General features: G+C 44.6%; 1 protein-coding gene across 1 annotated transcript in view; it reads right to left on the bottom strand.

Annotated features, from left to right (window-relative positions):
* Positions 1-2,382: 2,382 nt before the first annotated feature.
* LOC127227230 (uncharacterized) overlaps positions 2,383-13,374 on the bottom strand; it is a 56,335-nt gene continuing 45,343 nt past the window's right edge. The window contains exons 2-3 of the mRNA XM_051191566.1: positions 10,991-11,107; positions 2,383-2,564 (exon numbers count right to left, since the gene is read on the bottom strand). Coding sequence (XP_051047523.1) covers positions 2,383-2,564; positions 10,991-11,107 — 299 coding nt within the window. The remainder of the gene's footprint in view (positions 2,565-10,990; positions 11,108-13,374) is intronic.

The following is a 13,374-nucleotide window of genomic DNA, read 5'->3' as shown; positions in this document are numbered from 1 at the left end:
GGGGTCAACAGCATGAGTCTTAAACCAAAGTCTTCAAAGACCAAGCTCTATGACAAAAGTTTTATTAATTATAGTCACAAATAAAATACAGACATTTATTCTTCTCAGGGCAGAAATATATCTTTTAAAAAAAACTGCCATTTTCACACTTCAAATTGCATTGGTATAAAAATAATGGTTGCATTAAAAAAAATGTTCATGTAAGAAACCTGAAAATCTGTTGTCTATTCTACTTTGTTGTAAGTTCTTAAGGAAAAGCTCAGAGGCTTGCCATTAATCAAATAGCTATAGGTGTCCAGGAAAGGCCTGAGAAAGAATAGTCAGAAAATACCATCTGATCATTTTGAAAAGAGATTTCAAATGGCTGTGTCTTGATCAAACAAATCCTGAGTACTCCTGGTATTGACTTCTGAGGGCCCCCAGGGATGGCTGTTAGCTGACATGATGCCATATTCCCCACAGTCAGCATACGGAAAACAGATGCTCACCTGTAGCCAGCTTTGATAAAGCAGTGTAGACCTAGCAGTCATAGATAACAAACTGTGTCTAGATTCTCCAAAGAATTCACAGTCTCCCTGTGGGAATGCTGGGTCCTGGAACGCACAAGACTGGGTGAGAAGACTGCAAAACCAAGTCCCTGCCACGTTCTGCAAAGGGTCTGGAAAGTCTCTGCAGAGGCTGAGGAGGCTGTGATGTCTCAAGGAAACCTGGAAACCAAGAGGACTTCTGCACACAAGGAAGAGAGTGGGCACAGAGAACCAATGTGCACAGACCTTGACAAGCCCAAGGTACTCTCACAGACCCTAGTAAGGTCAGCAGCACAGAGCTAAAGGGACATGATGGACATGAAACTGGAGAAGGACTTACAGCCAGAACATGGATGACTTGAATCTTGGCCTAAAGTAATTACATTGAAAGACTCGTGGTGGGTACTGCATTTGAGGGAATGATAGGAGAAAAAGCTAAACAGCTGAACCATCATTTTAATAAAGGATTCCCTTCCTTAGTCAGCCTTCAATAACAGCAGGATACAAGCATGTAAGGGATTTTCACAGAGAATGGCTTCTAAGTGGACTCTAATCCACAGCACCATTCTCCCTCCCTCCCTTCTAACTCTGCAACTCTTACAGGAAAGAAACTAACTAGGTCATGCCCCAAGCAAGACCCTCAGTCTGCCACAAGGGACAGCCAGCACTGAGCTCCCACAGGCCTTGAGCTCTACACTGTGGTGATATCTTTCTTGCACAAATAAAGCCTGCCTGGGGGTGAGAGAATGGAGTTTGCCACTAGCTAACCATAGAAGTCTGGAGGTCTGTACAGACAGACAGGAAGTGATGTAGGATATAAGCAGGGAGAAACAGGAAATCGCTCTCTTCTCTGCTGAAACACTTAAGGTAAGGTGTGCTCCTTCTCTCAGATCCCTCAGCATTTCCCTCTATATCTGACTCCATCCTTTTATTGTCTAGATCAATTAAGAACTTCTTTTACCTTAGACTCGTCACTATCTCTTAGGAAGCAGGATTTCATCAGAACCATCCCTCTGTGTGTGCTGAGGACCCCACAATAGAAAGCTCCTCCCTGGCCAGCCCAGCACAACAAGGTGGAATCTTCAGTTAACAATGCCCTAGTCAGATGAGCTCAATCAGGATGTATGGAATTACTCTTTTCTTTAAAGGCTCCCCGGCAGCCATTCCATATGTCCACAGACCCAGGAAGATGACATACTCTCTGGCCTTACAAAACTCCATATAAAAGAAGGGGTGTGACAAACGAAGTAAAGGGAGAGGAAGTAAAGTGAGGAAGAAGCACAAACCGAGGGACAAGTCACCGAACACACTATGACATGGGATGATCATTCACTTACACCTTCTAATGAAAAAGCAATTGAGTCATGTGTTTCCCACACTTTCCAGCTCACAGAGAGGAAGTACCCCAGCCAGGAGCCAGGCGTGGATCTCGTGCTTCTAAGTGTGAACAGGTACACTCACACTTACACTCACAGTGGCAGCTCCCTGGTGCAGTTTTACACAACAGCATCTTTTCTAGGACAAAGGAGCTGGTGCTGGGTAGCAGATGGTGACTGAGACTAACTCCTCTATAGGACAACAGGAGTTCTACAGATAGACGGAAGTGAGGCCATCCCACTTCTAAAGGAACAGCGAGAGCATAACACGGAGGTAGGCAAATGCAGGATAGGAGGGGAGAGGCAGAGAATGGGCTGAGAGGGCAGGGGTATCGCTGGAGTCTGGTGGACACATACCTGATTCTGACTAGGAGAAGTGCCCAATACTAGGGACAAGTGTTTTGCTTCAAACTGTGACTACTAGAAAAACCACCCATTTCAAAGAGATCTGTGGCACAGTTTCAGCTTTCCTTGGGATTTCATGTTACAAAGCTGGGGACAGCCAAATAGTCTTTCAGGATCTGGGCCAGGAAACCAAATGGGCCTTTGGGTTTCTTTGGGCCAACGTAGAAAAGGATGCTGTATGCAGCTTTGACATTAGGGGCAGGAACATCCTGACCTTGAGAAAAGGCACTAGCTGGAGCGTAAATGCCCAGGCTTTCTGAACACAGCATGGGGAGTGGAGTGGGAATTAGAATTTTAAAAATATATACTCTACTCCTTGGTTTCCCCAGTTTTTAACTGCAATCTTTTGCAAGTCACTTTCTTTTAACATGGCACAGTTAGATTAAAATGATACTCCGAGAGCCACGTTACAGTGAGAGCAACTAGTCTGTAAGGCTGAGGTGAGGACGTGTGTTTCTACATGTAAGCTGGCATGTTTAGCACACCCCCTCCCCCCAGAAGGCTCCATGTTGATAGTTAGCATGAAAACTACCCTGTCCTCCTGGAGAAGTGGTCTAAATCTGGAGTTGTCAACAGTTTTTTTCTCCTGCTGAAAATTGAGCTGTATTCCCCAGGCAAAGCCATTACATCTTTTTGTGCCAAATTGTTTTCATCTTTTAAATGACCCAGTAATCCCACTTTGGGCAATATACATCAGGGAATAATCCAGAAGGAAAAAAGACGCAATTTGTTCAGAGATGTTATTCATAGTGCTATTCCTAGTTCTTTATATATCCCTCTATTATAGCACTGATCTCACTGTGCTGTAATTATCCACTCCCTTTCCATACGCCTCCAAATTATCTTTGAATCAATCCCCAGCACCTAGCACAATGCCTGGCATACAGTAAGAACTCAATAAATGTTTGTTGACTGAATGGGTAATATGAAAGAAATTTTGAAAGAAACGAGCGAGTGCAAACAAAGAAAGCACTGGTTTTATGTAAGAGATGGTGTTAAACTGGTTCCTTTTTTTTTTTTTTTTTTTTTTTTTCTTCTTCTTCTTCTTCTTCTTCTTTTAAGAAAACTTGGTAACTTGAGACTAAACTACTGGAAGAGGGCCATGTCAACAAGCCTCAGGGATAACTACCCACTGTCTTAGTTTGGGATTTTTGTTCAATGTCCAGACATAGACAATTGTAGTACAACTGGCCAAGGAATACCCAGAGGCATGGGACCCACTCAAGGTCATTTAGCTTGGTGACTTCTCAACCTCATTCTGACACTATTGTTGTTGGCCTTTGACTAAACTGCCTAACCACTGGAGACTTTTTCTCTACAAGCTAAAAAAAAAACAGGGGTATCTTCTGGAAAGCCCTTCACTTAAAGGAAGCAGGGGAGAACCGGGTAATAGTAAGCTAAACACAAGTGAAGAAAGACAGGAAGATGGGCCTCCTTGTCGAAGACTCGAGCCACCAGGGGTTTTGAAGCAGCAGCTTCTCTAGGATCTTTGCTGGCCCATCTTACATGGGTGGGTTGTGAAAGGTCCAGAACAAGAGACAGAATCTCTTCATAAATAGGAAACACACTGAAAATGGATTGGAAACATAGCTCAATGGTAGGACATAATCTTAGCATGTGCACAAACAAAAAGATAACATGTTAAATATCATCACTCAGAAAGCTTCACATTCTTGGTAGGAAATAAAAAAACCTCCAGAGAGAGCAAAGGCAGCTTCACATTCTGAAGGTCTTGTATTGAGGCGTTCTAACCCTCTGAGCCAGAAGTCAGAAGCCAGAAGTTGCTGCACCCTCAACTGCTTGGCTAGAAGCTGGAGATTCCAATTAAAAGTGCATAGTCTGGGATCTGGAATTCTGGTAGCTGCTCCACAGAATAACATTGCTGTGTCTTTACAAAGCTCTGGTTCCACTCAGCCTGACATTTCTCTAAAGGAAATCACACTCTGACATCCTATTGAAAGCACATGAACAAATCCTGAACTTTCCCCTCCTCCACCCCACCACTATAATAGCACTGCTCCAAGGCAGCACCCACCCACACACACACACACACACACCCCTAGAATGTGCCAGAAGTCTCTACGTTTTGTGCTTCTACTATTGCCCTCACCTTTCAAAGGGCCCCTCACACAGCTGCCAGGAAGACATTTGTAAAATGTAACCCAGGCGGCTACAAGCTTGAACTTGAGACTTGGAAGCAAACTCAGGCACCATGGTTTATTCGCACCCATCAATCTCCACCCCTACCACAGCTCCACTGCTTTTGCAGCCCGTCACTATCTGGTGGCACAGAGTGCCCCTGTGTTCAAGAGACATGAGCTCCGTCCACTCAGTACCAGCTGCCCACTGCCTACACTTGCACGCACAGCCCTTTCCTCTGTCCCCTTACATGGCTGGCCCTAGTCACTTTGATTCAGTCAGAAGGGACCCTGCACCCTGGGTGATTCTAACTCTGGATTATTGATCACTCCCCCTAATTCCCATGTTTATTTCTTATCTCCTCCCCAGCATACCTTTGCTGTTTGGCACATTTAATTATGCAGTCTATACCCTGGCCTGGGATACTGGCCACAACAGAACAGTGCATAGTAGTAGAGACTGGATGATCAATAAAGTTAGGAGACCAAAGAGATGACTCAGTCAGTAAAGTACTGAGTCCAAGCCCTAGAACCCAGGTTTAAAAAAGGCAAGCATGGTGTCACACATTTGCAATCCAAATACTTGAGAGGTAGACAGGCAGGTCCCTGGCAACTGCTGACCAGCCAACCTTGCTTATTTCTGTGAGTACTAGGCAAATAAGAGGTTCTGTTTTTTAAATTAAAAAGAAAAAGAAAAGAAAAAGAGACAGTACCTATGACACACACACACACACACACACACACACACACACACACGAGTTATTAAGATTAGACAGATGCATGACACAGAAGAAGCCTGTCTGATCAGTCCATGGAAAATGAGCTAAGCCTTGGGCTAACCCCTGTCCCTTGAAGTCAAACAGACCCAAAGTTCTAAGCCAGATCACTAAGTCTATACACAAGGGCTAATAAGGGACCTAGGAAGCTTCTCGTGATTCCTTGGGCCTTGCTTTTCTTGCAGGAAAATCAGAAGGAGAACATGGACCTAAGAACATGGGGAAATTACAGATCAGCCACAGACTGGTCTGTCATCAGTAACATACTTTCAGAGCAAGACTCGGAGAACAGCAATGTGCTCCCCAAGCAAAACACAGATGAGCAGGGGTCAGTCAAATGCTCCCTCGTGTACCCTCTTCCTCCTCCTGCAAGCTGAGCAGAGCCATTCATTACAATGGCCTCTTCTGCCTTACTTGAAGGACAGCACAAAGTGTATAGTTGGAGGAAGTGACTGAGAGAAGTCCAGGTTCTTCTAACCCTATCAGCCATCTCTTAACTCAGGGCAAGCACACTCTCAAGGCCTCATGTATCACAGAATGCTTTGACATAGGACAGATGGACTCCCTAACAGCTGGCTCTCGAAACATGGACAACCAAACCCATCATATCTACGTAAGGTCCTACATGCAAAGTATTTATTCCAGACTCTGTGTGTCACACTTCAAGTCCAACCACAGCTCTGCTCTGCACGGTAAGATTGCCCCTCCCCAAGTTCCCACACACATCCCTTTTGGCTTGTGCTTTCCCCCTGGTGATCAGACAACACCCCCAAATTATCTTTCTACCCAACTGAAGCTGGGCATCAGATGGAAGCGAATATCTGTACAGTTTGTCTTCTGGTTGGTTGGTTTTAGGTACAAATTAGAAGTTTTCCTCTGGCTGACTCCATTTCTAAATCTATCCATGAGAATTACCCCCCTGGGAAAGCAGCTGTCCCCACTCCAAACATTCCTCACAGAATTTCCCACCACCATCCCCATGCAAGCAAGCATCCCAGGTCTGCTGGCAGAAATGCCATTGGCAATAATGATGTACTCACGCGAGGAGGTCACCACCGCAGACAGCTAGACAGCACAATGGGACCTTCGCTGCCCCTACTCCCTCTCACAAAGCCAGGTCCAGGACAGAACACACAGCAGGGATGTGGTCCAGAAGCCTGAGGAGAACTGAACTGAGGCACTCTCTCCTCAGCCTCCAGAACAGGGGGCAGAGGCATGGAGGGGGAAGGGCAGAGGGGGTGTTTCACTTGGTTTCTGGAAACAAGAATTCAAATCCTGCTTCTCCTAACCCTGAGTCTCCTCCTTCCCTTCCAACAGATGAGTGTGGTGGGTAAACATTTCCATATATGGAGAAGAAGGCTGGAGGATGTCAGAAAAATCACCCTTCTCTCCAGCACTTCAAGAACATGCCCCACACAAGGCAGCTCTTCATGCCCTGAGTAAATCATTAACCCCATGGATATGGACTCTCAGCTACTACTACCACACACTCCAGACAGACATGGAGTGTCTGCTGCTGCTGCTGCTGTAACTACTACTACTACTACTACTACTACTCAGACACACCACACACACCACCCAGTTCCAGGAAAACAGCCTCCCAACCCAGCAAAGGAAATGGCTGGTTTGAAAGTTTAAAGTCTACCTCAGGAATTGGGCTGTCCAAAATGCCACAAGAGCCTGCCTACAGAAAGGGAGAAAAACCTTCCATAGCTATTCATCTGAGAGAAGATCAATGTCTAGAATAAGTGAAGAACTCAACAAAGTAAGAAATACAAAATTTAAAAACCAAATAACGAATAGGCTGAAGAAACAGCTTTTATAAGATGAAATACAATGGCCAATAAGCATAAGATGTTCAACACTAGCCATCAGAGGGACGCAAATGAAAACTACATTGAGATTCCATCTCACTCGTTAGTATGTCCCTCTATCAATGATCGCTACACGTATGGCAACAAAAAAAGAACATGTAAACACTTTGATGGAATGAAAAACTGGTCCAGCCATTGTGAAAATCAGGATAGAGGTCCCTCAGAAAGCTAAACTTACAACTACCGTATGATCCAACTCTCCTCCTCCTGGGTACTCACCAAAACAAGGCTTCCAGACAACAAGTTAGAGAACTGCTCCAACATCCATGTGGATTACAGCAATATTCACAACAACAAGAAACGGAACACACAGGCATGGATAAAGAAAATGTGGCATATATGCATGACAGGGCTTTTTTGGCATTCATAAAAAGGAATAAAGTTATACAGTCTTCAGGACAGATGCAACTGGCGGTAGTCACAGAAAGAGAATTATGCCAGTCTCAGGGACATGTAGGGTGTTTTTTCTCATTTGTCCCTAGACTTCACAGAGACACAAAATCATGTAAGTATATGAGACATGACAGCAGAAGAGAAAGCCTGTCTAGGGGGACAGCATATAATCCAGGCAGCAATGGGGAGGAAGGAAAGGCTGGAGTGGGAAGAGAATGTACAGCATAATTGTCTCGAAGTGTCCAAACACAACCCAGCACTGTGTGCAATGATTATAGAACAGGAACACTTTTCAGTTAAACTGAGTTTAAAAAAAAATAAAAACTATACCTTTAGACACAATCATTTTTTAAGGTCACAATATATGGCATTTTCGGCAGCCAACGTTACACAGACACTGACACAAGTCTCCTGAGATCTTCGGGCTAGGGAGCTTCCAAGGCACTTGGTTTAGTATGAGTTCTTATCATGAGACAGACATCAGGATCCCTGTAAACAGTCAGGCTGGTCTATTGTCAGAACATGAGTGCTAGGGGAGGGGAAGGCAAATCAGATAGTAAAATCTGTAATATTAATTCTAACCCCAAGCCTCTGTGAAATCTTTGATGACTAAGTTGGAGCCGTAAAGCTAATCAAGAGTGAATCTGGTCTAAGTGATTCAAGGCTAAATCAAGGGAGAAAGAATGAAAGGCAGACATGAGATTGGTGCAGGTGGGTGCTGTTCTACAGCCGGTCACGATTGTACAAAGCTATGCACGTCAGTTCGGCTCTGGTGGCTCATATTTCCTTATCCAAAAATTGAACAGCTAGCCCCAAATTATCCGGCTCTGTACAGAGGAGCAGTTTCTAGTTCTTCAGCCCAAACATTCCCTCCACACCTACTTTGATACCTTGATATTTTAATAAGCATGTGAACACAAACATAAGTGACCCTGAAAGTAGGTAGGACAACTGGACCAAAGCACTGGCCACATAACACCAAAACCAGAACTCAGTACTCAGTACCCACACTGCAGGACTCCCAGGGTCTAGCAAAGGGACAGAGAGGAAAGGGGTGGCCCAACTGTGTCCAGGGCCCAGTTGCTGTTGGTGTATGGGTGGAAGCATTTGAGCAGAGAAATAAGATGCTCCACTGTAAATACTACCAAAGGAAGTGCTTCAAACTTCCATAAACAAGTTCCAAGCAGTAAGGCATCTAGATGAACATGAAAATCAGAACAAAAAAAACCCACATTCATCCTCTACTTTGGTAACTTTTAGAGGTTCATCTCCTTATCGATCAAGAGACATTTCATTTTCTTCATGTATGTTCTTTCTTCCTCCCGACCATCAAGCACCTCTGACCCAATATGCCTGACTGCTCATTAATCTCCCTGAGCATCCCCACTGTCTCCCATGAGACAGAGATCATATTTCCTACAGCTGTTGATTCCATCTTCACACAAGAAAGTTCTTCCTTATATGGAACCAAAGTCTGACTCCCTGGCCTTCAACCTCCTGCCCTGATCTGCTTCTTAGGACCATATGTCAATGCTTATCTCACCGGTGTGGAATTTTTGTAGGTAACTGTGTATACAGTAACAAAGCTATCCAAACCTCAGTTCACAGTCAACCCTGCCCTTCTCATGACCACATCATATTGGTGACTATTCACGCAACTGTACCAAAATTAAATCCATTCTCTGGAGTGTTTTCCAATGTGTTAATGCTAAGTAACACATTCGAAACTGTACACTGCAATCCTGTGAACTTGCAAGTACCCTACAAAATTCAGTCTCTCCTGTCCTTCCCCTACCACTGTGTGTGTGTGTGTGTGTGTGTGTGTGTGTGTGTGTGTGTGTGTGTGTGTGTGTAAGGGAGGGAGACAGAAAAGCTAGGCAAGTGCTCTACCACTGAATTGAAAATCCAGTCTTCTTTCCACTCTTTACTTTTTATTTTGAAACAGAGCATCACTAATTGGTTCAGGATGATCTTGTGGTTACTTCTATCCCCAGGTAGACCTTAAAAGAGAAATCCACCTGCTGTAGCCTCTGTAGTACCCTGGCTTACATGCCTGCAGTACCAAGTACAGCGAATGTACTTCTTTATTTCATTGTGAAACTTAAAACTACCTTCAAGACTAGCTCTCCATCATCTCTATTCCACCAGCCTTGCCACACCCAGCCTTGACTGATGAAGTCTAAAATGCAGTCCCTATTCTTCAGAATTAGAAACTAGTCCTGCCAGACCCCAAAAATGCACCCTATAAGGCTCTTCCAACGAACATTACAGTTGCTTTCTGTAGGCAAGGAGGGTCAGCACACTTCTCATAACAACACAGGGCAGCAAAGTCAACTTGCTCATCCCAAGGTTTGAGTACCTCAGAGATGTTCAGTGGGGTGGGAGGACCAAGTGTTCTCTTCATCTACAGTTCAGCTATACTACTTGAAGTCAAGGTTCATGTAGTCAAAACAGTGGTGCTTCAGATCACTAGTGTGCTTCACCATAAGCAAATGCCTCCCCAGGCAGCCTCACTGACTCTCACAACTGCCTTTGAGGCCACAATACCCAATGTGCCAAAAGGAAGACAGAAGCTCAGAGCCATCACTTGTACTCCCCAGGCCACAGCAACAGGAAGCAGTCAGGCAAAGGAAGCTGCAGACTTGAGACTCTAGGCCTGACGCTGTCCTATACTCACTGTGTGACCATGGCTTACCATTTAACTCTTCTAAGCCTGGGTTCCTACACCTGAAAATCGGAGATTAAAGCAGTAATTCTGCCTCCCTCTTGGAGCAGTTATAAGGATCAAATGAGATAATGAGAGTGAAAGCCCTCTGGAAAAGAGGAAGGCATTCTCCAAGTGTGAGGGATTACTGTGTGATTACTTGCAAATGACTGTGCATTCCATTACAAATAGAAAAGGCAGTGAGGTCATTCACAAGACAAAGGAACACTAGGCTCTGGGAGTCAAGGGAGAATGATTCCATGTAGTACAAGTTATGGCTCTATCTGCTCACACTTGGAGCTCAAAGCTCAGCAGCAGCTGTCAGGGTCTCAAATTCCAAGTCACACGTCTACAAGGCAACTCAAGACAAAACCTCCCTTTTCAGCTAAAAGCAAAAGCCAGGCAAGAAGGAGGTAATAGAGATGGACGTCTAGAAGACCCCTGAGAGTCTCAGTCCCGGAAATGTGTCCTTTGATGTTTTCCTTGGAGTAGTTGTTAGAAACACAGGCTCCAGTCTCACTGTGGTAAGCCCATGGGGAAATAAATATACAGTAAGGAGCTATTTACCAAGGAGCACTGAGGAAGCATCCAAGCATGAATTAATCAAGGGCACAAGACAATTCAAGTTGCAGACACCAAAAGGGTAAGGATCTCCAATCAGTTAACCCTTCCAGCTCATAGAAGCTCCACCTGGAGCCTGACACCAGCTCCCACAAACCTGCCTCTACCCTGTCCCCATCCCTGAGGCTGCACCCAACCAGCAGCAGGGTCAGCCCATACATCCATCCTTTACATACCAGCCTTCCTGCTGGAGACCACCCTGAAGAGGGGTCTCAAGCAGCTCAGAGAGCCAAGTCTCCTGTCTGGCTTTTCTGGCCTCTTCCAACACCCTAGTTGTCCTATTCTCTTCGTTCCTACAAAGAATCAAATACTCACTGTCATTTCTGGAGGGACCACATATTGCCCAGAAATTCACCCTGAGACTGGTGAGAAAACAGTTCAATGCTCTCTCCCCCTGTGAGAAAGAAGATACTCTGGAGGGCAGGCTATGGTTCCTTGATTCCCTCCCAGTGGCTAGGTCATACTTAGGGCTAGGTAATAAAACAATCATGAGATAGTATATAAAAAGAAAGATTCCAACTAGAATCTGTCTATCAGATGGATACGCAGGTCACTGGTGAGGGTTGTCCAGACAGATGGATATGAACAGAGGCAACACAGAGTGTGGAATAAAACCAACTGTTTTGAGATAAAAGAAAGGGGTTTTGCTTTGTTTGTTTTTGTTATAGAGTAAAGCTCTGATCATACCACTGGAAAGATTTTAAAAAATAATCTCTTTTGCTACCCACTGAGAAGTACTAACAGCAATGACTATGATGTGATATTTACTCTCTGTTAGCAATTATACTGCAGTTTTACGTATACATAGATTTGTGTTTGGTGCATTATTTAATAGCAGTAATAACAGTACAAGCTAGGCACTCTCTTCCCATATTATAGAGGAAATAAATATTAAAGATAACGTGTAAACCACAGATATGGTAAATGCAAGAGGCCAATACTAACATGTTCACAGTACAAACTGGACCCCTTGCAATTCCATAAGTGTCTTATGTCCCTCTTCTCTGTCATTGCCCACCTCTAACCACATCATTTCTGTGAGATAAAATACGCTCCCTATAATTAAATGAATAATAATCATATGTAACATATGCCTCCAAGAGTAGTTGACAATAACAGTGGCACTCAATGTGTGTGTTCAGACAGGCACTGCCCTTACAAGGTTGGGTCGGGAAAGTAATACAATATAGGCCATAATCTTTCACTTTTTCCTAGACAGAAACCAAACCAGTTCAAAGCCAAGACTGCCAGGGTCACAAGAGAACACCTAGCCTGGGTGAGGGACACAGTTCAAGGGCACTGTGCACCAGGCAGCCTGAGGGCTCTGCAGCTGTTTAGGGTCAAATGACCCTGAACCTCCAGCTGTTGTTCCCAAGGCCACAGAGGGAGCTCGGCAGATCAAATACTTCCTTGAAAAAGGAAAACAGTCACATCCCACCAAGATGGGAATGTGAGTTCAAAGAGCAGCTTTCAACTAGGTGTCAGGGTGTCTCCGCCCTGGGACCAGCACAGCTAGGAGAAATTTTGCCTTCATAAAGAGTTGTTCAGCTACCAAGGTGATTTTCAACCTTCCACCTCTCAGCACCATTCTTCCTTTAAGTGAATGCTATGAAATGTTCCATTTTTAAAGTAACAGAAATCAGAGCTGCCAGCAGGCTTCAAGAACCTCCCTCCATTTCTCACTTTGTGGGCACCCAACTCTGAGACCACACAGGAGCCTACACAGCTAGGCTGTGACTCTCCTGGATTCTTCCCTCACAATAAATCTCTTGAATGAGGTTTGGGTGAAACCTTCTTTACCTTCTTTCACCAGAGCAGAGATGCAGAAATGACCCTGAAGCAGAGATGACCCTGAGCAGAGAAGGGCTGCAACACTTTTCACCAGGGAAACCTTCCCTTGGCAAAGCAATCAAAGCAGTTGTTACCCTCCACTCTCCGGGGACTGGGGGACTCGAGTCGAAATCTTTAAGAACTTTAACAACTTTGGAGGGAAACCCTCTCCTGATGGAGCAGAGCTAATACAATGGGGAAGCCTTTCCCTGAAACAGGGCTATGGTGTGGTACTCCTTGGCTCCCGAATGCCAGAATCCCTGTCCATCCCATCCAAGCGGTCAAAATGCTTACAGTTTTACCTGTATAAGAGGCATATATAGTGTGGATGTGGCACGGTACAGGAAAAAGAACTCCCAAACAGAAAACCTGAGGAAGAATCCTATGTTCAGTGGCCATAGAGGCACACACCTTTAGTTCCTGGAAGTGAATCTCAGAGTCCAGGCTACAGAGTGAGTTCCATCCAAGACAGCCAGAGCTACACAGAGAAACCTTCTCTCAAAAATATACTGCCCTCCAAAAAATAACCCTATGTTCTCCAAGCAGTTAGAAGTTGCCTGTGATTCTTTGTCTAGGGATGGGACCCTGTGAAATACTTAAATGGACATTAGCAGTCCATTAATATTGTTAACCCTGAAACCAGATACACATCACCAACCAAAACAGACCTAGCAGAGAGAGAGAGTATGCACACATATGTGTGTAAGCATATGTAACAATACTAATCAAA

The sequence above is a fragment of the Phodopus roborovskii genome, unplaced genomic scaffold (assembly GCF_943737965.1).
Source record: "Phodopus roborovskii unplaced genomic scaffold, PHOROB, whole genome shotgun sequence".
Classification (NCBI taxonomy): domain Eukaryota; kingdom Metazoa; phylum Chordata; class Mammalia; order Rodentia; family Cricetidae; genus Phodopus; species Phodopus roborovskii.
The sequence above is the reverse complement of the archived record's forward strand: the minus strand, read 5'-3'. Positions and strand labels throughout refer to the sequence as shown.